Source organism: Culex pipiens, chromosome 2 (assembly GCF_016801865.2).
Source record: "Culex pipiens pallens isolate TS chromosome 2, TS_CPP_V2, whole genome shotgun sequence".
Taxonomy (NCBI): Eukaryota; Metazoa; Arthropoda; class Insecta; order Diptera; family Culicidae; genus Culex; species Culex pipiens.
In genome coordinates, this window is record NC_068938.1 from 65206425 (window position 1) to 65233364 (window position 26940).

At 42.7% G+C, this 26940-nt stretch overlaps 2 protein-coding genes across 4 annotated transcripts; one reads left to right on the forward strand and one right to left on the reverse strand.

The window, feature by feature from the left end:
- Positions 1-26422, forward strand: LOC120418399 (translocation protein SEC62). Of its 2 annotated transcripts, none has more exons than XM_039580773.2 (4): positions 1-208; positions 4179-4967; positions 5033-5295; positions 25414-26422. In XM_039580773.2, the coding sequence occupies exons 1-4, from the start codon at positions 173-175 to the stop codon at positions 25508-25510; spliced, it is 1185 nt and encodes a 394-aa protein (XP_039436707.1). In that variant the 5' UTR covers positions 1-172; the 3' UTR covers positions 25511-26422. The 2 variants fall into 2 exon arrangements, with proteins under 2 accessions (XP_039436707.1, XP_039436706.1); XM_039580772.2 differs by lacking the exon at positions 25414-26422 and adding an exon at positions 16189-16515 and having other exon boundaries at positions 3-208.
- On the reverse strand, positions 18233-23881 carry LOC120418398 (uncharacterized). 2 transcript variants are annotated; one of them, XM_039580769.2, is made up of 4 exons: positions 23710-23881; positions 22667-23060; positions 22310-22604; positions 18233-22249 (listed from the first exon to the last, which is right to left on the reverse strand). In XM_039580769.2, exons 2-4 carry the CDS (start codon positions 23055-23057, stop codon positions 18247-18249), a joined length of 4689 nt encoding a protein of 1562 aa, XP_039436703.1. In that variant the 5' UTR covers positions 23058-23060; positions 23710-23881; the 3' UTR covers positions 18233-18246. The 2 variants fall into 2 exon arrangements, with proteins under 2 accessions (XP_039436703.1, XP_039436704.1); XM_039580770.2 differs by lacking the exon at positions 23710-23881 and having other exon boundaries at positions 22667-23113.
- Positions 26423-26940: the final 518 nt, after the last annotated feature.

Below are 26940 nucleotides of genomic sequence, written 5' to 3' on the forward strand. Positions count from 1 at the left end.
GACCACTGGAGGTGGGCTAGCTGTCATCATCGTTTTTACCTGCGACTCGCATTTGCGACGGTGGCCGATTTAAAATACGCGTAGTAATTCTGCGCCCGCAAAAAGCAAACAAATCGCCGCGCCAGCTGGACACCTTATCACCGAAGCCGGAAGTCCGTAAACTCTACACCCGATGGCGGATAAAAAACGCTCCAAGAAGCGCAAAGATGTAAGTTTTGCTGAGCTCAGCAGCTTTCGCCTGCGAAGAAATGGGGTTGATAAGAATCTCACGTTCGTTTTCAAGAAAATTAGGTGAAAGTTTTGCTGTTTTGTCGTCGTCTTCTTCGATTAGATGACGTGTGGTTTGTTTAGCCTGCAAAGTTCCGAGGAAGGTTCCTCCCATGGCAAACTCGGGGCCGGGTCGCAAGGACCGCTGGTTTGATAACAAAAGTGGCCTCCTTTGATGTGTCCTGGCTGTACGCGCAGTGGGAGTGATGGGCGGAGTTTTTCAAGTTCATAACGGGAAAGAGAGTGTGTTGCTGCTGTGAGTGAGTGAGTGAAAAAGGGACACGCAAGCACGACGGCAGTGTGAAAGTGACGACAACGCAAAACTGGGAGAAAGCAGGCAGGCACAGAATTGATGACGACAGCGTCTGGCAGGGGTGCCAGTTTGCTGGAGGAGAGGGTTGATGATCAGCTGGGACGAATAAGAAATTGTGTTTTTATTGAAAATTATGTTTTGGGTTGGTGAAGATTTTGGCCATTTCTTTTGTAAAATTTTAAATCGTTTGCTTGTGTGCGACAATATTTGTTTCATTTCATTTCTAGAGTTTTATGAGCATTCCAGCTCAAATCGAGAATTTTCCTGATACTTTTGTACCCGACCCTCTCCGATTTTAATAAAACTTTGTAGACATGTTATCCTAGGCCTATATAAGCCATTTTTGTGTTTATGGAGCCAATTGGGTACTAAACCCCTATGTTAATTTTTACATACAACGGTAAAAAACACGATTAGAGAGGAGCGGCCGTGGCTGACTGGTTACGGTGTTCGCTTTGTAAGCGAATGGTCCTGGGTTCGATTCCCATCTGCTCCCAACGAGAAAGTATAGGAAATATTAATCTTGAAACTTGAACATGAACGAAAAATCAAAGTCGCCCGAGTCGGGGTTCGATCCCCCGTCCTTTGGATTGGTAAGCAAAAATGCTAACCACTACGCCATCACAGCTTGGTGAGTGAAGACTGGAATTAGAAATACTATTACTATCAACTATATACGCGCTGGGTCCTTGTCCATTTGACAAGGGTTCGGAAGTTCTAAATAACGTTTGAACCCGATTGGTGCAAACGTTCTTCAGGGCGGGGCTTGTCGATAAAGCTGAAGTACCTCGCGCTCGGCTAACCAGCGTAGAAATGGGTCACCGAAGCTCGGCAGAGCTAACACCTTCCAAATCTTGACTTTTTTTTGATAAGGTCCTATAAACAAATGTAAACATTGAGTGTATCCCTTTCACACCTTATGTCAAAGTCCATCGGAGTAAGCGGGATACACTCAATGTTTACATTTGTTTATAGGACCTTATCAAAAAAAACTCAAGAAATGCCTATGCGAGTTATTTGCATGTATAGAATGTAGATCTAAAAATATATGGAAACAACTCAATTTGTAAGAAGTGACCGCGTGGTCCCGTTTGGTTGGTTGCACACACACACACACACAACGGTAAAAAACACGATTAGAAACCATTTCTGATCACTTTTTTAAAGGCAAATTTTTTTTTTTGACAAGACAACATTTTTTCGATGGATCAACTATGGTCCCCTTGGAACGAGCTGTCAAGTAGGAGCTTTTCTGTCAAGAAGGACCGCGAGGTTAATTTTTCAAAATTGATTTAAAAATCCATTTTAAACTGTTTGTGGTCATACATAGGGTCATTGTACTCAGAAAAAAAAAGCTTTATCGCTGTAAACAATAATATCAGCAATCTAAGCTTCATTTTAGGACCCAATTGTACTCGCAAATAACATTTGAGAAGGGCGTAAGTTATTTAAATATTTTTGTATTTTGTAATTTAAAAATTACTGTATCTCGAATCCGTTGCATCATATCAAAAAGTGGTCAAAGACAAACTTGTAGGAAATTGGACGATCTTTCTGGAAAAAAATACACGTAAATTAAATTACACGCCACTTCTATGAGAATTTCCAATTTTGAAGTTTTAAAGTTAAATTTTAGGGTGATGTAACAATTTTTTGCTCAAAATTTTTAAGGAAAATCAATTTAATAAAATTGCTTGCATTTTTGTAAAACTAGATCAACTTCAATTATCTTAGTAACATTGCGTGTAAAAACATGGGTACATATTTAGATTTTTTTTACGGAATCCGGTTGTTGAAAAATCGGTTTAAACGTCTGTCAAACCAGGGTTGTTACGGAGGGCGCGGATCGCGCGGATGGCGCGTTTCGCGCAGATAGCGCGGATTTGCTGACAAATTTTGCTCAGGCGCGGATTTCGCGCGTATGGCAATTTTGATAAATAAATAGATAAATAGATAGAATTATTTTCAAGTTATTATGAAAAATAATATCAAGAATAACGAGAATTTGTTTTTTTTCCATTGAGTGTATTTTCAATATCTTATTAATAGATTTTTTTCTGAAGATGTTTGTTTTTGTTTTTTTTTATTCTTAAATTCTGAAATTCTGAAATTCTTAAATTCTCAAATTCTCAAATTCTTAAATTCTTAAATTCTAGATTAAATTTTCAAAACAACCTATCCCTCATGGGTTTCCTATGCAGATAGGACCTTTTGAAAATTTAATCGAGAATTCTTAAATTCCTAAATTCTTAAATTCTTAAATTCTTAAATTCTTAAATTCTTAGATTCTTAAATTCTTAAATTTTTAGAAGAAAATATTTTAAATATTGGAAATGCAATTTGTTTCGGAATGAAATTTTAGTGAGGAATTTGGAATACAATCTGTATTAAAATTTATAGATTTTTAATTTTTAGAATTTCGAAATCTAATATTTAATCATATTAAAATTTTAGATTTTGGTTTTTTTGAGATGGTAGTTTTGAAGTTAAATTTGATTTATTAGATTTTCAAATTTTGTTTATATTGGTCAACATTATTGTAGTGTCCCTCTGATTTGCAAAAAGAATTTTTTTTTTTTTGTGACACTTTTGTTGATGTCTCTTGAGGTATTTTTTAGAAGGATTTTTTGTTGCTTGCATTCCTTCAAACATAAAACGAGTTTCATATTTTTAATAAAATACTTCTGTAGTTTTTTTTTTCTTTGGAAATAACATTTCTTGAATGTTGGTCCGAATTTTTTTTATATGGCGCGGATTTCGCGCGGATTGAGGTTTCGGTCGGCGCGGATTTGGCGCGGATTTTTTTTCGACTTTCCCGTAACAACCCTGAAATTCAGAATGAACAAAAAATTACCGAAAATCTTTAGTAACATGAACAACAAGCAACTTCATTACAGAATTTCGGTAAAATTTGACCAAATTCGGTACTAGGGGAACAGCATCTAATTCCAGCGTGCCTCTAATGTTGGCAGGTCAGAACTTTGACATTCAATTAAAGCTAATTAAAAGCGTTTTCAACTGAAATGGAGTGATAAATAGCTCAATAAGAAGTGAGCAAGCCAGTTTCTATCAAAAGTTTTGCAAAATTAGTTGTTTAAATAGTGAAAATCAGCAAATTGGATGGAGTTAGGAGCGAGTGCTTAACCTGCCAAACATACGAGAATTTCCCCTATTCAGTTTACCGAAATGTTCAGCAGTTGAAAAATCGGTAAAATCTACCGTATTCGGTAAAAAAAAATAAAGGCTCTGGACATATTTCTGAGTTATTATCAAGCCAACCTTTTAAGTATCCTTCAATTGTGACTTGAAATTTCATATAATCATCTTTGGAAGCTGTTTCAATCATGAATCAAGTATTCACAAAAACTTGATCAATTAGTACAAATAAAGAAATATTGGCACAAGAAAAGAAGTATCAAACGTTTATCAAATGATTCGAATTCTGTATTTGACTAAAATTTACAGCCCAGACTCGATTATCCGAAGCTTAGATTATCCAAAGTTTCGATTATCCGAAGCTTTAGGTTGAACAACTAAATTTTAAAATTTGTAAGTCACAGCGTTTATGGCCTCAACTTATCCAACCTTCTTTCCCCAGGAATACACCGGCCCGGGTGAGCAGGAGATCGAGAAGGCCACCAAGGACGAGCTGAAGGTGGCCAAGTGGCTCAAATCGAACGTCCCGACGAAGAAGACCAAGTTTCTGAACCACAACGTGGAGTACTTTTCGGCGGTGCGCGCCATCGACGCGCTGCTCGCGTCCAAGTTTGCCCAAGGCGACAACTGTCTGTTTCCGCACCGGCAGGCCGTAATCGACTTTATGGACGAAATGCTGCACCACAAGCTGTTTCACCGGGCACGGAAGGTCGCGGTGAGTGAGCAGGAGTTGCGCGGCAAGAGCAAGAAGGGCAGCGAGAAGGAAAAGGACCAGCCGAAGGGCGCTAAGGACGACAAGACGACGGACGGGGGCGAGAGTAGCCATGCCGAGGGCAAGGGAGGTGCCGCCGCCGACAAGGACAAGGAGAAACGCAAGCGCAAGATCCGGCTCGAGATGCACCCGGAGCAGCTGTTTGTGGACGGACACGAGGCGTACGTTTGGCTCTACGACCCGATCCCGATGCACTACTGGATCTTTGGGGCGTTGCTCGTGGTCGGTGCCATCGTGATCTGTCTGTTTCCGCTGTGGCCACCGCTGCTGCGGAAGGGAGTCTACTATCTCAGTATAGCGGCCGCCGGCTTCCTGGTGTTTATCCTCGGGTTGGCCGTGCTGCGGTTCGTCATCTTCTGTCTGGTTTGGATCGTGACCGGTGGCAAGCATCACTTCTGGCTGCTGCCGAATTTGACCGAGGACGTGGGCTTCTTCGCCTCGTTCTGGCCGTTGTATGATGTAAGCAAGAAAAAGATGCGAAATTCTCCAGAACAACTCCTTCTAATCAATCTAATTTCTTCCAGCACGAATACAAGGACGGCAGCACGGACAAGGACAAGGGCAAGAAGAAGAAAAAGCAAAAGCGCGACAAGGACAGCGACGCCGAGGACGAGGGCGCGACGACGAACGTTCCGGCCAAGATTGACGAGGGCAAAGAGGTAGACAAGGCCAAGATCGCCGCCGACGCGGAAAGCAAGCTGCGCAACCGACGAACGGGCAAGGGAAAGGTCGAGGAAACGGCCAGCGATGAGCAGGAGGAGGAGGAGGACGACGAGAACGACAAAAAGTGAGTAACTGTTTTTAAATGATGTTTAAGTTGCATGCAATAAAGACATACGTACTAAAGTTGACGAAAGACTCGTGAAGACTAGAAAGGGGAAATCCGCTTAACTTTATTCGTTCGAACGTAGGGGGAGGGGGGGCAGAATGGCCCGCCTAAGTAAAATGCGCCAAAAACCATAGAAAAACATGAAAATTTATGAATTCAGTGTAGTAGGCTTATGCTTTGGGATGTTCCCTTCAATGTTATATACTTGGTTGATGAAATTTTTTAGCTTAAAACTGTTTTTGAGCCACTTTAAAAAAAAAGTTTTTTCGACTTTTTTTCCAGGGTGCGGGGCAGAATGGGCCACCCTGCGGGGCAGAATGGGCCACCTTAGAAAACAAGCCATTTTGTCTAATACAACGTTGAAGGGAGATAAGAAATGACTTAAGGTACCTTTCTAACATAGTTTACATGAAGTTAGACCACTTTAATAAAAATAGTCACTTATCAAAAAAAAAAAAAAATTGAAAATAGTGTTAATATGTTGAAAAAGGACACTATTTTTACAAATAATCATCAAAACAACTAAAAAATCAACTAATTTTGCATTAAACGTGATTTGTGAAGCTACCAGGAGTGAAATAATCCATTTAATCCAAATTTCATAACTTTTGATTGTTTTTATAAGGCAGGATAAGGGTGGTCCATTCTGCCCCCAAGTGGATTTTAATTGAACACTTCCACCACCAAGTTTCTAAATGATTTGAAGGTTCCGTTGTTGTTTGTATACCTTGGTAGTAACATCTAGTAACGTTATAAGCATTAAGCAAACTTTTTCAAACAATCCAACTTTTCAGAAAGCTTTTTTTAAAAACCTCGAAATAAACAACATTTGCGTAGTTTTGTCAATAAATTTACATTTTTGCTCATAATTCGAAAAATACAATGAAAACAAAAGGTCGTTTTCGGTATGGTGAAGTTATTTGACGTCCTTTATAAGACCCTTGCCTTACAATTGGTCTAAATCCATTCTAAAGCCCAAAACCAAGGGTGGCCCATTCTGCCCCTCTGGTCCATTCTGCCCCTACCTGTTTGTACAGCTTCAACTACATCACTTGAAGAACGACTGCAAGTAGGCCAACGTTGTCATATGATCTTTGGTGTTCTCCTCGATCGATTCCTCAATGTCCTTGTTCTCCTTCAGTGTGATCTTCGTACGAGCCGCATCCAATCCCGCGTACGTCACCTCCTGTTGTCCTTCGTCGATCAACTGTTGAGTCTTCAAATGTTCATCGAGAACGATCAGCTCGTAGCTTCCCCGGTTGTCCTTCCGGGCGGTTCTTCCCCGGATCTGCGTTTCTTCCTTCACGTCGAGCGAGAAGAAGCTCTGGATCACGTGCACGCCGCCGTTCTTCTCCACCGCAACGCTCGACTTGTAGTCCACTCCACGGCCCATTCCTCGCGTGGCCAGCGTCACTGTTTTGGCGACTCCCGCTTCGCTGATCAAGTGTTCATGCTTGTCTTCGTCGGTGTTCTCGGTGAGGACCTGCAGACGATCGAACTGGCCGCAGTATTGCGCGCGAAACTCCTCAAGCAGCGTGTCGTCGTAGAAGAAGATGATCGCGGCACGATTCGCTCCGACTGCGGCGTGGGCTTGGGTGAAGATTTTGCCCATCCAAAGTGGCTTGGTGGCCAAATGGATGAAGTGCTCTACGGTGTTGAATTGGAGATTTGAGCTCCCGAAGAAGGACGGCATGATCGAGGATCGGTTGATGTTGTACAGACGATCGATGGCCGCTTTCTCGTACTGGTTCAGCGAGGTCAACGTTCCCGTAACTTCCAGGATGAGCGGGTAGGCCTTCGGCAGCATGGCGTAGGACAGAGAACCGCAACCAATGACCAGGTAGCCATAGTTTGGATAGACACCCACCTTAGCGTTGTAAGCGTGTTGTTTCAATCTTAAGGGCTCACATCAGCCGGGGAAGTTGTTTTCTTCTTCTTCAAAAAATGTTGCATGCGACATTACGAAGAAATGTCGTACAACGTTTTGAGGTGGTTGGTTTGTTCTGTAGAGTGATTTGAAGTTGGTTGATTTAAATACCTTTCAACCTTTATTGGTTTAGTACACATTTTCTGTAATAATTCGCGATTTTACAATATTTTTTTGAATATTCTGAAATAATGCAACACAAGTGCAACAAGCAATTCGGTTGCGCAGCGCAAAAATGGCAACAGCGCACCATGCTTTTCTGCTGCTGCTGCACACGGCCAGCACAAAGCGAGGACAAAGGAGCGTTATAGGGTAGACTTCACATTTGTGCTCTCTATTATGGAAATAAATTTTAGAAAGTTGATATTTTTTCATCAACATTTTTACTAACATATTGAAATACATTGCGCAATAATGTATCGTTTGCTAATAAAATTTTGAGATGTCTCAAAAAGACCAAAGCCCATTATCATCCCTTTTGCTTAGCAATTTTTCCTTCTCAAGCACAAGATAAAAAAAACATGAATATAAAAAATGCAAAATATATTTTCAATTGTTAGAGGACACTTCAATATAATAAAAATTCTATATTCTAGATTACTTTTTTATGTCAGTGATCGATCGAGTACTGGACCCTATTCCAGCAGCAGAGGCTCGCCCGGAGTATTGTTTTGAATTTGATCGATTGTGATTGGCTGAAATTTCAAGCACGTGGTTCTCGTGTGTAAACAAACTAACATACTCTCGCGCATGGATATCTCTATACACTAAAACCCCAGTTTACGCTCAGGCGTTACGCTTTATATTTCGTCGATTTCTCTGGAACGACGCAATATTTTTGCAATCTTTTTAAAGCGATTTATAGGTCTTGTGCAGATCTACAAATTGCTTTTAAAAGAATGTAAAAACATTATACTGTTTTCAAGAAATTAACCAAACAAAAAGCGTAACGCCTGCGCGTAAACGGGGGTTTTAGTGTACGCATCCTGTCTTAGTAGTTGAATTGTTTCTAATTTTGTTTCAATGGAATGTATAATTTTTGGGTTTTTCGGCAAACTGTGGCTGTCCACGTGACTGGTAACGGAGTTGTTTACGTCAGAGTTGTTTACGTCAGAGTTTTTCATGTGATTACTCACGTGACGACTCGGGGGGAGGTGTCCACGTGCTTCCATCCCGCCAGTCCATATGTATAGCCTTAGTGTTGTGTTTGCTGTATTTGATATTTTGTGAACCACACCGTATGCTGTACTCGACAGATATGGACTGGTTCCCGGCCGGGCTGATGGGTCTCGCAGCTGGCTAGTTGAACGTACCTGTTAGAACATCAAATCATGATGTTTTATCCTTTTGTTTCCTTAGTAACAGTAGCATAGTAAGTTCAGCAAGGGAAGCAATAGTTTGATCCGTTCAGCTGTTGAAGCAATTGCTTTCGATTCAAACTTGTACTGAACATTGTTGGACTACCTAGACTACTGATCAAAGGAAACAAACACGAGGGTACAAAGGGATAAGCTCCCCCCGGATGGGGCTAAATTGTGGAACGCTTCCAGTGAGTTTTACTGAGCTGCTTTGGACATTTTAGGTAATAGTAGTATGAAAATAGTTAAAGCTCGGTATTAATTCACTGGGAGGTCGTGTGCAAATTCCCGTGCTTGTGAAGTTCTGTTTCTGTGTCACTGTTGTGTTAGCTTGTAACATGTTCGACATGACACTTCTAACTAGCAATGATAAGTTATGCGGAATTCTTCAAGTGCGGGAACACGACGAAAATTAGACGACCCGAAGAAATAGTGAAAGTGATAGCGAAAGCTAACTAAATAAAGTGTCAATAAATAATCGTGAAGTGAAAATATTATTATAAATATATTTAATATTATATTACACTTTATATCTGTGTAAAACTCACTATCAGAATCTAATGTTTTCTTGTGTTCTCTTTTGTTCTTTTCGTTTCAAACCGAATGAGCGAGCATCTGAGCTGCAGGACAAATTAACATCAGCTGTGATCAATACCACACCGACTGACGAGGATTGCTACCAAGCTTGGTGTCCACGGCTATATGTCCAACCGAGAGACCTCCAAGGTCGCAGGGAAGTATTAATTAGTATCGCCTTTTTATTTTTGACCATTTTGTTAATACAAATTTCTTTGCAGATACCACTTTAAAAGTATGGCTCGCGCTCTGCTTTGATGTTTTGCTAATTCTATCCGCTTTCTACCCCCAATGTGTCCTGCACTGGGGGTGCCTGGGGTAACTTCGAGTTGACCTGGGCCGCCCGAGGAATTATGTCGTAGGTGGCTCGTGTACAGGTTCACTCACCTCTCCTCGCGGCAAGGTTTTCCGTAGGTCTACACTCGAACATGCAACATGGGACAGCATGAATCTTCAGCTGAAGCCGGACGAATGTATTCCGAAATTACAGAATTACAGAATTACAGATTACTCACGTGACGACTCAACCACGTGTCTAGCTACTTTCGTGACAGATTTATGGAAAGATGACTTTGGACGTTAGGGGAAGTGTCGTGAAAGTTAGTAGATTGTTTTAATATTGTGTTGTAGTTCAAAGTAGATGATCGAAGAGTTTTCAAATGCTTCGAACCATCGAATAATTAAAAATAACGTTTCTGTAATATTTATAATTTTTAGTTCAGCAACCCTAAATAAGACAAATTTTAGTAATTTGATACGATACCAAATAAATATACTCTACAATCCATCAGTACCATACAAAAAAAATACAAAAATACAAAATGGGATCATCCACAAACCACGTGAACACTTTTTTGAGAATCTCAATCCCCCCCTCTCAGGGACAATTGTCCAGACAAAAAAAAATTTGTGGATCGTGGCCAATCGCCATACAAAATACAAAAATACAAAAAAAACAAAAATACAAAAAAAAAAACAAAAATACAAAAATAAAAAAAATACAAAAATACAAAAATACAGCCAGCAACGGACTTGCTGAAAGAGCGGTTCAAACCACAAAAGCGGTGCTGGACAAACTAATCAATGAAAAAGATTCCCTTTCATCGTTACAGATAGACAATAATATTCGCACATTTCTACATCACCCTTACCAAAAATCATGATTTTTTGAGTTCCAAATCCCACTTTTCATACGAATTTTTCAGTTCAACCCATATAACCATTTCTATGGTTGTAGTACCTGAGCTCAAAAAATCGTATGAAAAGTGGGATTTGGAACTCAAAAAATCATGATTTTTGGTAAGGGTGATCACCATCACCAAACTCCCACAACTGGAGACCGAATTATTCCAAACCAGAGAGTTTTCAACTTTATTCCACGTTCTGAACTTATAAATTTAAGAGAAAAGAAAACAGTTTTCAGCACGAATTACGAAAATGAAAACACTAGAAAATTTAAGAGTAACGATAAGGTAATTTACACTTATAAGATGAATGGGAGGAAGTTCTGTCATGAAGCTGTAATCATAAAGCCAATGTCAGAATTATTTTTTCTTATTCAAATTCAGGGAAACATTCGCAAAGCTCATGTAAACCAATTAAAATGAATCCCACAAGTTCCATTTACATTAAAAATCAGGCCAGATAATTCTACTTCCACACACCCAAACAACACATCCCCAACATTGTCAACAAACAGTTCTGATGAAGAAGACAACACAAAAGATTCGTCAGCTGATGTAGAGGCAAACAAAAAAGAATCATCAACTGAAGAGTCACTTTCATCAGCTGACGAAGAAACAGAACCAAAACAAAAAGACAAACCAATTCGGCGATCCAAAAGAAGCAAAAGTTCTAGGCACAGCTCTCTCAATTTGAAAGTTCTTGGTAAAAAGAAATGATCAACGTTGTCGAATTAGGGTTTTGTCTTAAAAGGGGGGAGATGAGAGGCGAGAGAAGAAGAGAGCAATCTGGGCCGAACACGATACTACTCTCGGGTAGTAGAACCGAACGTTAACTATTAATAAAGCAGTCTCAACTTGAACTACAACCACGAAGGACGTATTTTGTTAAGCTATCCGAAAAGCTGTATGACCGAGCCACGTAGCCCAGTGGTAACGCTTCCGCCTTGTAAGCGGTAGATCGGGGTTCAAATCCCGGCTCGGACCAACACAACTGGTGATCTTTTCCCTTCTGGATTCGATTGCTTAGTAAAGGGAAGGTAGTGTATAGTCACAAACTGGACCTTATCAAGACACCTTAGGAAGACGACCTATGGAATGTTAACATTACCCTTAACATGTTAACATTAAGTTGATTAATAAACTGTCACTGAATCCGCTTTGTAAATGCCGGCCCCGATACTCTTCACGGGTGTTCCCCTCAGGAACAGGGAAAGATTTACTTTTTTTATCCGAAAAGCACTCTTTAAACCCCAAACCCAAGATAAGCTACGGTTCTGATTAAGGACGTAGCAGTCAGAACGGCAACCTTGGCTTTAACATCCTCCTCCGGAACCGTTTCTGCCATGTACGTCTCAAACTGGTCACTGTACTGCTCGTACGCTTGCTGGAGTTGTTCTGCGTTGAACCCGTTCTCGTCGTTCTGCTCGCCGTACAACCTCAACGCCTCAGCGACGCTCATTTCGTTCTGCTTCCGCATGTAACAGAACGACTCCTTGATCATTCCGACTCGTTTGACAAAGTCACTCAGCGATGGACAGGTCTCTACGACCTTGCAGAACGGGTTGATCCTTTCGTCTACGAACATGTCGAACGAAACGTATTCTTCCTGCTCGCGCAGATAGATCAGCGTGCTTCGGATCGAAGAAATTAGGATGCTGCTGGACACGATCTGGTCCGACGGAGACAGGCATTTGTTGGACGTCCAGCGTTCGCGTTCAAGCTGAGTATGCATGCAGTCAAGCAGCGTGGAGATCACCTCAATGACGCAGTGCTTTGGACCAGCTTTACCTGCTAGCAAAACAGGAGCAATCTGCTGGAATTCAACAGGCTTGACAACGTGGTACACCTGGTTCCTGGTACCATTCCACTTGTTGTCCACCGGCTTGATTAGTTTTAAATCGATCATTCCACTCATCGCTAGTTCCGGAATGGCCTTGATCAACCAATCGAAGCACACGTCGTCCAGGTCGACGATAAAGTCGTTCAAGCACCGGAACAGGTTGATCACGTGTTCGGCACCGGCGTTCTTCCGCAAGGCAACGACCACAATTGCCAGCAGCGTCTTCTTTATCTGTTCCATCCCCGCAAGTCCATTTTTCGACGGAATGTTCTCGATGATATTGCAACGATTCTTCCAGTAGCTGCTGAAAACGTCGATCAGATCGCGGAAGAACTTCGTCGAGTCCGCTCCCACCATCGTCCGATTGATGGCGTCCAGCTGAGCCTGCAGGATTTGCTTGTCCACGTAGGATTGCGCCTTGTCCGAGCTGACGAAAAGGAAAATCTGCACGATGAACCGCCCAATGCTGTGCGTGATGATCCGAACCATCTCCATTTGCTCGAACGTGGCCACGCTGAGCAGCTGAACAAAGTTCTGCAAGATCTGCTCGAATATGTCCAGAGCGTGGTCGTCGTCCGGCAGAACGTGGTGAAGAACATCGTCGAGCAGGCAGAACCAGACGTAGAAGTCGTCCGCGATTCCCAGCCGGTTTTGCTTCGTTTCGCCGATCAGTCGTCGGAACAAACTGCCCAGCATCGATTCCCTGGCAGCGCCGCCCAGCAGTCGACGTGGCTTGTAGTCAAACGGTTTCGTATTGTCCGATGCCGGATCGAAATGCTTCAGCAATCGAACCACGAAGAAGTACTCCCGCTGAAGACACTTGGTCAGACTCGTTTCCGACTTCCATTGGATCGCGGTCTTCATCGCATGCCAGCCGTTGCGATCGCTCAGCAGCAACTCTTCCGGATTGTGGTCGGTTTTACTGACGATCTCCAAAATCAACTCCTCCAGACTTCGACACAGCGAGAAATAGATCGGATTCACGACCGAAACGATCGCATCGCTGGGTTTCAAAGCTTTCACGCGATTGATCCACCGCCCGGCAAGATCTTCCAATGGTTTCTGGAAGATTTCTCTGTTCAGCACCTGGTCCAGATCGTGAAACACTTTCACGTCTTTGTCGTGCATCCGAAATATGCTCCGCTGGGGAACATCCTTCAACTGCTCGCGAAGGCAATGCGGAGCCATGTCCAGCAACGAGTTGGCGCGATTCTCCACAACTGCGGTGCAAAACTCCTTCAGCGTGGCCTTGAGCTCGTGAGTCGGGTTGGCAAATTGGACGTGGAATTGCCACAGGAAGCGATTTCTGCGTTCCGTGCTTCCCTCGATTCGATGTAGTTTGACGGCTTGTTCCTTCAGGACTGGTGGCGTGGCCGGGCTGTAGAAGAGCAGCTCACAGAAGTCAATGTAGTTGACGTTGGTCGAACTTTGGACGACGGAAAAGAGTTGCATCGCGTCAGCGGGATCCGTCGCTGCTCGTTTTTGGATGCGATTGATCGTGGCCAACAGTTGGGCTCGTTCGCGGTCCCGCGACGCCATCACCTCATCCACAAAGATCTGGCCAATGCGGAGTTGCCTAAAGAGTCAAGAATTTTTGGTCAGTAATAGTTCTAAGTGCTGGTAGTGGCCTGCACTCAGCACCGGAACGGCATGCATCAGCTCAACCCTGGCCATGAAGCTGTCGTCAATGAGAAAGAGACAACCCTCGTTGTGCAGCCGGATTTCCATTCCGTCGTGGAAGATTCGTGCCGAACACTTCAGCTGGCTGACCTTCAACGGCAGCGTGGGTCCCAGCGAAATGAATTCCAGCCCGTTGGAGCTCTCAAACCGGACTCCACCGGTGGGGGTTCGTGTGAAGCTTTCCGGTACTTCGTGGACGATGGCCGGAACTGTCATAATTTTGATAATTTTTTATTTGGGGCATTTACAACAAACTATTTCCATCTTTTACCTTTGGTCTCGACTTTTGTAATGACCACCTCGGAAGCGTCTAGTTCCGTTCGCTGGTCCTCGTCAACATACAGCGCAATTCGCTCTTCCTCGCCGGAGTCATACAGCGTTTCCAACTCCTGCAAGATCTCAGTCTCCTCGTTCTGTTCAGCCAGTTGTTCGTCTTTGACAGTCACTTCCGGACCACCGGAACGGCTTCCGGCCGGGGCATCAAGCACATCGGCGGCCGCCTCCAGTACCTCGATCGATTCACCGTTACTCAGCAGTTTGAAGTCGTCCTCCGAGGAGATGGATTGGCCAGCGGTTGATTGCTTGGCCAGCGATGCGATTGCTTCCAGGGCGGAATCGTCATGGTTCTGCTTGTCCGGTTTCTTCGAGGGGGCATCAAGATTTGGTGCCATATCCTGGTCCAAGCGAATGGATTTACTTTACTTAAAAAGTTGTACGAGATTCAACTAGGTTGAGGACAAACCTTGTTTTAAATTTTGGGAAATTCCGGAATAATCACGGTCCTCTCGCACATCTGAAACTAATTACGTCCACATTCAAACTGAATCAAGTTTGTTTTCGCGGGTTCTTCTAAACAGACGCGTCCAAAAAGTAACGACAGTAACGGAGGATCCGCTGTCAGCGTGACTGCTCACATCTCTCGTTTTATTTTAACGATCCCTAAGATCCCGAGCAAAAAGTTACCCTCTGAGAAATGTAACGGAGCTCCGATCAGTCTGATGGTATCGAGAAATTAAAATAGCAACATGGAGTTAAATTTCCTGTCCAGCTGCTGTGAAGTTTACCATGAGCTGTGAAAGTTTCACTCCATGTTACCGCCTCACATCTCTCTTTAAAATTTCTCGATAGAATTCAATCGGGCTTTCAATTTTCTATCGAGAAATTGAAAGTGCAACATGGAGTTAAAAAAGGAAGATATGAGTTGGTAACATAGAGTGAAACTTTCACAGCTGTCGTGTAAAACTTCACAGCAGCTTGACTGAAGAATGAAAATTTAACTCCATTTTACACTTCTTTATCGAGAAGAGAGATGTGAGCCGGTAACATGGAGTTAAACTTTCGCAACTGTCATGGTAAACTTCACAGCAGCTTGACAGAAAGCTTAACTCCATGTTGCACTTTTAATTTCTCGATACAAACATTACGATGCCAACATTTCAAAAAGCATCATGTACACACCATCCTTTTTGAGAAAAACGCATTTGAATGTTGAGCATCCATTTTCAATTCCCATTTTAATATAAAAGCAAAATAAGATGTTCTAATGATAACAAACGATGAAAAACGTTGCTTTTATTGATACTTGATCATCCAAATTCAATAAAACAATATTTTCGTAATTTTATTTGAGAAAAACAAACATAACTTCTTTTGAAATCACCAACGTCTATATCACCCTGCTGCATTGAGGGGGACGCTTTTTAATTGTTATGATTCGTTTTTCTTCGCCGAATGTACTAGCGCTTTTTTCATGTGGCTTTTTTCTCGTCACGAGGTTCATGTAGTCTTTTATTTGACAGGTTGACAGGGCTATATAAAGAGACACTGCTGATGGCAGAGACTTTGCAATGTTTATGTTACTTTATTTAAAATCATGATTAAACAGACTTTACTGAAGTAACTTTTGCTCATTTTTGGTGGAGAGGTAGCTTATTAGGAGTACTTTCAGAATATGCAATAACCCAGAAAGTGTCAAAATGTACATGATGCCTTTTGAAATGTTACCGTCGATTAGCACTATCATCTCTTGTAGATGTTTCTACTTCGTAGATATGTTGTGTTAAGGCTCTGAAAGGTATCATCCCTGGTCGGCCATGTTTGTATTAGAGAAACATTCAAATCTTAAGAAGCATTTTACATATCGTGATTATTTTTTCATTTCAATTTACTAAACCCTGAACCCTGAATTCAGTACCATCATTGATAGTCATTGTCCCAAGAGTGAATGACACCATCTACGACCTTAACATGACCATTAATTGTAAAACGTGTTTTCCCCCCTTTCAGTACACCCTCGGAGAGCGAGTCGGAGGGATCCCAGCGGTCGTCAACAGGAAAAGATTTCGAGATCTTGGAGCACGATGAGGTGGAAAACTCGTCGTAAAGTGACGACGATCAGAAAGAAGAAGAAAAAGTTGTATACAACAATAAACACACAGATTAAAAAGCAAACATTTATAAACTGCACACAATAGGTGAACATTTAAAAAGCAAATCTGAATGCTGTAAACAATTTTTCACCTAGCCACTATTTTTTCTTCTGTATTTTATAATTTATTTGTATTGTTTATTTAGCTGCAACAAATTGATAACAAATAAAAATTTAAAATACTATATTTTCTGTTTTATTTATTAAGTTTATTACAAAACGGCTATCAATCAGAGCAGACCTACAGCTAATAGATTAGAAGGTTCCATTGAAGTATCGTACATCTACAAACCTGGTAGCCAATCTAGACTCAAACCAGCTTCTGAATATCTAAACAGAAAAATACAAACAATTGTGCATGCAATCCTGGATCACATCAATAACAGAGCAAATAACTATAAACCTTGATAAACCTAGTAACTGTGAAACCGCTTTGGACTTCGAACATTAAAAAAAGCAAACCACATAAATAAAATCTAAACGTTGAACTAAGCAAAAAGATTGTACATTTTAAGAACAGATGTTAACATATTTAGCAGAAAACTGTAAGCAAATTGCATTAAACGAAACCGATTCCTGCAAATAGATAAATTTTAGGTGAACCTCTGCTTACAAAAAAAAGAAACAATTGAAAAACTAAAGTTATATTCCATCCTTCATTCATGTTGGGACTATTTTATCCGGAATGGTTCAAGTATGAGCGAAAGGGGAAAAGATTTCGAAAGAGAGAGAGAGTTTCCCTCAACTGATAGGGCAAAACTTAAGAGAATATTTATTTGATCAGGAAACATTAATGAAAATAAAACGGACAGCAATGAGTTTATACATCCTTCCTTGGTAGAAGGAAGCATTTTTGTCTCAATTGGGTACAAGAACAATAAAGATCTTGTAGTTGGAAATTGATATATACTTAAATAAGCTATTAGCGGCAAGTTTACTGATTTCAACATGGTTATCACACTCCCAGGGTTGTTATATAAATTTATTATTTTTATTTCTCTTTCTTATTTAAGAAGTACTCGATGCGAGATTTCTAAGGGTTTAACAAATAACTTTTGATTTTCTTATCGAGAAACTAAAAGTGCAACATGGAGTTCAACTTTCTGTCAAGCTGCTGTGAAGTTCTCCATGACACTTGCGAAAGTTTCACTCGATGTCACCGGCACACATCTTTCTTTTTTTAATTTCTCGATAGGGTCCTAAAGCCCCAAGGGAAAAACCACTCTGCTCCTAGCTCTGCTCATTGCCCTAGAGTAGTATCAAGAAATTAAAAAGAGAGATGTGAGCCGGTAACATGGAGTGAAACTTTTGCAGCTGTCATGGAAAACTTCACATCAGCTTGACAAAAAGTTTAACTCCATGTTGCACTTTTAATTTCTCGATGTGCCCTAAAGTTGCCCAAACGTGCCCGATGAGCCCTGGGGCCAAGAAAAAAAAACAGGTCGGTACATAATACGTGGCTTATGGACGAAGAATATAATATCGAGAAATTAAAAGTGCAACATGGAGTAAAAGTTTCTGTCAAGCTGCTGTGAAGATTATAATATACCAGGACAGCTGCGAAAGTTTCACTCCATGTTACCGGCTCACATCTCTCTTTTTAATTTCTCGATATTGTACGATCAGTTCCTAGCTGGACTCGGTCGTTGGAAACGACCGTCGGCTCAACGACCGACGAAATAGGCGGCGGCCCAGATGCGGGCATACAAATCGAGCCAAACATTTCATTAGGGCACAAAACCAAAACGTAAACATTTGGGATTATTCCACTATTCCATTCATTAGTAAACTCCCTACATGCCGTTCATCGAGTAACATAAAAAGATTATGAGATTTATCAAGCTTTAATGGGTTTAAATTAACAGAGATTATATTTCAACTTCTTGTATTGCTGTTCAACTAAAGCTTCCCTACATTCACTTGAAGAACGACGCCAGATATTCCATCGTGGTCAAATGATTGACTTCATTTTTCTCGATCGACTCGGCAATGTCCTTGTTCTCCTGCAAGGACAACTTCGCTCTGGCAGCGTCCAACGCCGCGTACGTAACCGTCTCTTCCTCATCTAGCAAAGAATTCGCTTCCAAATCCGCATCGAGAACGATCAGCTCGTAGCTTCCCCTGTTGTCCTTCCGGGCGGTTCTTCCCCGGATCTGCGTTTCCTCCTTCACGTCCAGCGAGAAGAAGCTCTGGATCACGTGCACGCCGCCGCTTTGCTCCACCGCAACGCTCGACTTGTAGTCCACGCCACGGCCCATTCCTCGCGTGGCCAGCGTCACCGTTTTGGCGACTCCCGCTTCGCTGATCAGGTGTTCATGCTTGTCTTCCTCAGTATTCTCGGTGAGGACCTGCAGACGATCGAACTGGCCGCAGTACTGCGCACGGAATTCCTCCAGCAGCTTGTCGTCGTAGAAGAAGATGATCGCGGCACGATTAGCTCCGACTGCGGCGTGGGCTTGGGTGAAGATTTTGCCCATCCAAAGTGGCTTGGTGGCCAGGTGGGTGAAGTTTTCTTCGGGGTTGAATGCGAGATTTGAGCACCCGAAAAAGGACGGCATGATCGAGGATCGGTTGATGTTGTACAGACGATCGATGGCCGCTTTCTCGTACTGGTTCAACGCCGTTAGCGTTCCGGTGACTCCCAGGATGAGCGGGTAGGCCTTCGGCAGCATTGCATACGAAAGCGAGCCGCAGATTATATTGAGATAGCCATAGTTTTGATGGAAACCCACCTCAGCCTTGTAATCGTGTTGTTTCAGCCGGAAATAGTTGAAAACTGACATGTATCCTGGGATAGTCCAGGTGACGAATCGCGATCCGTTTCGATAAGTTATGACCCCTTGACGATTAAGTCTAAAATCGATGTGACGTGTTGTATCGGCAACGACCGAAATAGCAGCAAGTATCATCCTTTCCAGTTGTTCGTAAAACAGGGAATTGTTAGTATACCGTGTCAGTACATTTTTCCCCCCTCGAAGAACTACCAAATCGTAGGAGCTTCCTTTGTTTAGGAACTGGTTAAACTGTGCCTTATCTTGGAATTTTGGCGAAGTAATGTATTGCTTGATACGGTTCGTCAATTGTTGAGCATCGTGTACGTTTTCGTGGTTAACAAAATTCCAGATTTGCTCCTGAATTTTGTCTATTCCAGGAACGCAGGGGAAAGCTCCTGGATAGTATTCCGTGCCGTAGTATTCCTTGGTGAAGAAAACGTCCACCTCATCCATGAGAAGAACAGAGTTCTCTTGTACCTGTGCCTTTGGTTTATCCGGTCGGGAATTATCTGGTTCCGATAGCAGCAGATCGGCTACAAATGATCGCAGACCCATCCGCTTTCCATCGATTTCCGGAGAAATCATATCTTCCACCATGTCTCTATAGGTGCCATACTTGATAGCTTTGGTGATATCCAGAATGTCAAACAATTCAGCAAAATCCTTAGCATCCCGTTTCACCAAGTAGTCGTTGTAACAGACCAGCTGCACCTGATGACCCGTCAGCGCTAAGACCGCCGCGATCAGTGCCAGGACCAGCGACTTTCCTTGACCGGTGAGAACCTGCGCCAGGTGCTTGGACACACCCTTCTCTCCGCTATCCGCTCCGAGCAGCCTCAGCACGCACAAAATCTGGATGCAGTGAGGTTTGAAGTACTTTCCAGTGCTGGAGACATCCGCAGACACCATGGTGGACCACACGGCGGCCACTCCGGCGAGGATCTTCGGCATCTCCGTCCGTTTGAACTCGGCGGTCCACTCTTTGAACAGACCCGGCTGGACAGACTCCAGCAATGGCTTGGTCAGAACGGCAACCTTGGCTTTAAAATCCTCCTCCGGAACCGTTTCTGCCATGTACGTCTCAAACTGGTCACTGTACTGCTCGTACGCTTGCTGGAGTTGTTCTGCGTTGTACTCGCCCTCGTCGTTCTGCTCACCGTACATCCTCAACGCCTCAGCGACGCTCATTTCGTTCTGCTTTCGCATGTAACAGAACGACTCCTTGATCATTCCGACTCGTTTGACAAAATCACTCAGCGAGGGACAGGTCTCCACGACCTTGCAGAACGGGTTGATCCTTTCTTCTACGAACATGTCGAACGAAACGTATTCTTCCTGCTCGCGCAGATAGATCAGCGTGCTCCGGATCGACGAAATTAGGACGCTGCTGGACACGATCTGGTCCGAGTCGGACAGGCTTTCCTTGGACGTCCAGTGTTCGCGTTCCAACTGAAAGTGAATGCAGCCAAGCAACGTGGAGATCACCTCGATGACGCAGTGCTTCGGACAAGTCGCTCCTTCAAGCAGCACCTGGAACATCTGCTGGAACTTCTTTGGCTCAATAACGTGGTACACCTGGTTTTCAGTACCGTTCCACTTGTTGTCCACCGGCTTGATTAGTTTCAAATCGATCATTCCACTCATCGCTAGTTCCGGAATGGCCTTGATCAACCAATCGAAGCACACGTCGTCCAGGTCGACGATAAAGTCGTTCAAGCACCGAAACAGGCTGATCACGTGTTCGGCGCCGACGTTCTTCCGCAAGGCAACGACCACAATCGCCAGCAGCGTCTTCTTTATCTGTTCCATTTCCCCGAGGGCATTCTTAGACGGAATGTTCTCGATGATGCCGCAACGATTCTTCCAGTAGCTGCTGAAAACGTCGATCAGATCGCGGAAAAACTTCGTCGACTCCGCTCCCAGCATCGTCCGGTTGATGACGTCCAGCTGAGCCTGCAGGATTTGCTTGTCCTCGTAGGATTGCGCCTTGTCCGAGCTGACGAAGAGGAAAATCTGCACGATGAACCGCCCAATGCTGTGCGTGATGACCCGAACCATCTCCATTTGCTCAAACGTGGCCACGCTGAGCAGCTGAACAAAGTTCTGCAAGATCTGCTCGAAAACGTCCAGAGCGTGGTCGTCATCCAGCAGAACGTGGTGAAGAACGTCGTCGAGCAGGCAGGACCAGACGTAGAACTCGTCCGCGATTCCCAGCGGGTTTTTCTTGGGTTCGCCGATCAGTCGTCGGAACAAACTGCCCAGCATCGATTCCCTGGCAGCGCCGCCCAGCAGTCGACGTGGCTTGTAGTCGAACGGCTTCCGATTGTCCCATGCCGGATCGAAATGCTTCAACAATCGAACCACGTAGAAGTACTCCCGCTGAAGACACTTGGTCAGACTCGTTTCAGACTTCCATCGGATCGCGGTCTTCATCGCATGCCAGCCTTTGCAATCGCTCAGCAGCAACTCTTCCGGATTGTGGTCGGTTTTACTGACGATCTCCAAAATCAACTCTTCCAGACTTCGACACAGCGAGAAATAGATCGGATTCACGACCGAAATGATCGCATCGCTGGGTTTCAAAGCATTCACGCGATTGATCCACCGCCCGGCAAGATCTTCCAATGGTTTCTGGAAGATTTCTCTGTTCAGCACCTGGTCCAGATCGTGAAACACTTTCACGTCTTTTTCGTGCATCCGAAATATGCTCCGCTGGGGAACATCCTTCAACTGCTCGCGAAGGCAATGCGGAGCCATGTCCAGCAACGAGTTGGCGCGATTTTCCACAACTGCGGTGCAAAACTCCTTCAGCGTGGCCTTGAGCTCGTGGGTCGGGTTGGCAAATCGGACGTGGAATTGCCCCAGGAAGCGATTTCTGCGCTCCGTGCTTCCCTCGATTCGATGTAGTTTGACGGCTTGTTCCTTCAGGACTGGTGGCGTGGCCGAGCTGTAGAAGAGCAGTTCACAGAAGTCAATGTAGTTGAGGTTGGGCGATTTTTGGACAACGGAAAAGAGCTGCATCGCGGTGGCGGGATCCGTCACTGCTCGTTTTTGGATGCGAGTGATCGTGGCCAACAGTTGGGCTCGTTCGCGGTCACGCGACGCCATCACCTCATCCACAAAGATCTGGCCAATGCGGAGTTGCCTAAAGAGTCAAGCATGTTTAGTCAGTAATAGTTCTAAGTGCTGGTGTTATAGTTTCTACCGGAAGAGTGCCGTTTTTGCTTGGGAAAAGTGGCCTGCACTCAGCACCGGAACCGCGTGCATCAGCTCAACCCTGGCCATGAAGCTGTCGTCAATGAGAAAGAGACAACCCTCGTTGTGCAGCCGGATTTCCATTCCGTCGTGGAAGATTCGCGCCGAAAATTTCAGCTGACTGACCTTCAACGGCAGCGTAGGTCCCAGCGAGATGAATTCCAGCCCGTTGGAGCTCTCAAACCGGACTCCACCGGTGGGGGTTCGTGTGAAGCTTTCCGGTACTTCGTGGACGATGGCCGGAACTGTAATTATATTGATAAATTTTTATTTGGGGCATTTACAACAAACTATTTCCATCTTTTACCTTTGGTCTCGACTTTAGCAATGACCACCTCGGAAGCGTCTATTTCCGTTCGCTGGTCCTCGTCAACATACAGCGCAATTCGCTCTTTCTCGCCGGAATCATTCTGCGTTTCCAACTCCTGCAAGATCTCAGTCTCCTCGTTCTGTTCAGCCAGCAGATCGTTTTTGACGGTCACTTCCGGATCGCTGGAACCGCTTCCGGCCGAGGCATCGGCGACCACCTCCAGTACCTCGATCGATTCACCGTCACTCAGCAGTTTGAAGTCGTCCTCCGAGGAGGTGGCTTGGCCAGCGGTTGATTGCTTGGCCAGCGATGCGATCGCTTCCAGGGCGGAATCGTCATGGTTCTGCTCGTCCGGTTTCTTGGAGGGGGCATCAAGATTTGGTGCCATATCCTGGTCGAAGCGAATGGACTTACTTTACTTGAAAAGTTGTACGAGATTCAACTGGGTTGAGGACAAACCGACGCCAACATTTCAAAAAGCATCATGTACAAACCATGCGTTTTGAGAAAAACGCATTTGAATGTTGAGCATCCATTTTCAATTCCCATTTTAATATAAAAGCAAAATAAGATGTTCTAATAATAACAAACGATGAAAAACGTTGCTTTCGTTGATACTTGATCATTCAAATTCAATAAAACATTATTTCCGTCGTTTTATTTAAGAAAAACAAACATAACTCCTTTTGAAATCACCAACGTCTATATCACCCTGCTGTCATTGAGGAGGGCGCTTTGTTATGATTCGTTTTTCTTCGCCGAATGTACATGGCGCTTTGTTCATGATGCTTTTTTTTCGTCACGAGGTTTATGTAGTCTTTTGTTTGACAGGTTGACAGGGCTATATAAACAGGGACTGCTGATGGCAGAGATTTTGTGTATGTTACTTTATTTAAAATCATGATTAAACAGACTTTACTGAAGTAACTTTTGCTCATTTTTGGTGGAGAGGTAGCTTATTAGGAGTACTTTCAGAATATGCAATTACCCAGAAAGTGTCGAAATGTACATGATGCCTTTTGAAATGTTGCCGTCGAAACCTTGTTTTAAATTTTGGGAAATTCCGGAATAATCACGGGCCTCTCGCACATCCGAAGCAAATTACGTCCGCATTTCAACTGAATCAAGTTTGTTTTCGCGCGGGTTCAAAACAGACGCGTCCTAAAAGTAACGGCAGTAACGGAGGATCCGCTGTCAGTGTGACTGCCCACATCTCTCGCGATCCCGAGGATCCCGAGCAAAAAGTTACCTTCTGAGAAATGTAACGCAGCTCCGATCAGACTGATGTCCAGTTAACTCAATCGGAATTATGAAACGGAATTCAATTCGAATCGTTTACGTATTCCGTTTCAAACGCAACAACCGGTACGTACACGGAATCGGGTTTTTACGTAAACGATTCGATTTGATTTCCGTTTCAGCATTCCGATTGGGTTAACTGGGTGGTATCGAGAAATTAAAAGTGCAACATCCCAGTCAAATCAATCCGAATTCTGAAACGGAATCTAATTGGAATCTTATACAAATTCCGTTTCAAACGCAACAACCGGTTCGAACACGGAACCGGTTGTTGCGTTTGAAACGGAATTTGTATACGATTCTAATTAGATTCCGTTTCAGGATTCGGATTGATTTGACTGGGATGGAGTTAAACTTTCTGTCAAGCTTCTGTGAACACTCAAAGTCAGAAGTATCCCTCAAAAGGGTACTTTCAATCCTTAAAAAGGATACTTTCTATCCTTTTTTAAAGTTCACCCGGCGTCACCCTTTTAAAAGGGTATGTCAAATTCAGTACATTTTCGATACCCTTTTAAAGGGTGACGACGGGTGAACTTGAAAAAAGGATACTTTTTACTTTGAGTGAAGTTTACCATGACCTTGACCATGACAGTTGCGAAAGTTTAACTCCATGTTACCGGCTCACATCTCTCTTTTTAATTTCTCAATATAATTCAATCGGTCTGTCCTGCTCGTTCCTAATGTAAACATACACTGACGTGAGCAGGACAGACTGTTTGGTTACACTTCGGCTTTGACCCATTTACATTGTTTTGCTTGAAATAAGCAGCTGAAAGCCTTATTCTTCCACTTTAATTTTTGATCGCGTTTTCATCATTCTCTTGGCGGCATCGAGCCAAAATTATCGTGTGATTTGAAATAAAAGTTTTTTTTGCAAGAAAAATAATATTTTTCCGACTGAATAAAAAAATTGCGAGCATGTTTAAACAATTATTCCTGATGTCAGAGAAGTGATTAAAAACCAAAATGTTAATCCATAATTTTTCTATAAATTGAACACATTTGACGACCGTTTTCAATGACCATGAGAAGATGCCAGAAAATCCAGCTACAAGCTAAATCCACAATATCGAGCAATGAAACTTTCGCAAGTGTCATGGAAAACTTCACAACAGCTTGACTGAAGAAAGAAAATTTAACTCCATTTTACACTTCTTTATACGAACATTGGCACTAACCTACATCTCTTGTAGATGTTTCTACTTCGTAGATATATTGTGTTAAGGCTCTGAAAGGTATCATCCCTGGCCGGCCATGTTTGTTTTAGAGAAACATTCAAATCTCAAGAAGCATTTTACATATCGTGATTATTTTTCCATTTCAATTTACTATTTCTGAACCCTGAATTCAGTACCATCATTGATAGTCATTGTCCCAAGAGCGAATGACACCATCTACGACCTAAACATGACCATTAATTGTAAAACGTGTTTTCCCCCTTTCAGTACTCCCTCGGAGAGCGAGTCAGAAGGATCCCAGCGGTCGTCAACAGGAAAAGATTTCGAGATCTTGGAGCACGATGAGGTGGAAAACTCGTCGTAAAGTGACGACGATCAGACAGAAAAAGTTGTATACAACATTAAACACACAGATTAAAAAGCAAACATTTATAAACTGCACACAATAGGTGAACATAAAAAGCAAATCTGAATGCTGTAAACAGTTTTTCACCTAGCCACTATTTTTTCTTCGTATTTTATAATTTATTTGTATTGTTTATTTAGCTGCAACAAATTGATAACAAATAAAAATTTAAAATACTATATTTTCTGTTTTATTTATTAAGTTTATTACAAAACGGCTATCAATCAGAGCAGACCTACAGCTATTAGATTAAAAGGTTCCATTGAAGTATCGTACATCAACAAACCTATTAGCCAATATAGACTCAAACAAGCTTCTGAACATCTAAACAGAAAAATACAAACAATTGTGCATGCAATCCTGGATCACATCAATAACAGAGCAAATAACTATAAACTTTGATAAACCTAGTAACTGTGAAACCACTTTGGACTTCGAACATTAAAAAAAGCAAACCACATAAATAAAATCTAAACGTTGAACTAAGCAAAAAGATTGTACATTTGAAGAACAGATGTTAACATATTTAGCAGAAAACTGTAAGCAAATTGCATTAAACGAAACCGATTCCTGCAAATAGATAAATTTTAGGTGAACCTCTACAAAAAAAAAAGTAACAATTAAAAAACAAACAAAAGTTAAATTCCATCCTTCATTCATGTTGGGACTATTTTATCCGGAATGGTTCAAGTATGAGGGAAAGGGGAAAAGATTTCGAAAGAGAGAGAGAGAGGGGCGTTAATGAATACAAAACGGACAGCAATGAGTTTATACATCCTTCCTTGGTAGAAGGAAGCATTTTTGTCTCAATTGGGTACAAGAACAATAAAGATCTTGTAGTTGGAAATTGATATATACTTAAATAAGCTATTAGCGGCAAGTTTCCTGATTTCAACATGGTTATCACACTCCCAGGGTTGTTATATAAATTTATTATTTTTATTTCTCTTTCTTATTTAAGAGGTATTCGATGCTAGATTTCTAACGGTTTAACCAATACCTAACTTTTGATTTTCTTATCGTGAAATTAAAAGTGCAACATGGAGTTCAACTTTCTGTCAAGCTGCTGTGAAGTTCTTCGTGACACTTGCGAATGTTTCACTCCATGTCACCTGCTCACATCTCTCTTTTTTAATTTCTCGATAGGGTCCTAAAGCCCCAAGGGGAAAACCTTTCTGCTCATTTCCCTAGAGTAGTCTGTGCCCTAAATTTGTCCAAACGTGCCCGATTAGCCCTGAGTCTAATAAAAAAAACAGGTCGGTACATAATACGTGGTTTATGTACGAAGAATATATAATATAAAAGTTCTGATTTTGAGTGTAGCACCCTCATTCTCTGAGTTACGTAATAAAAGAACGCTCCCTAACATTTCGGTGCAAAAGGTATCG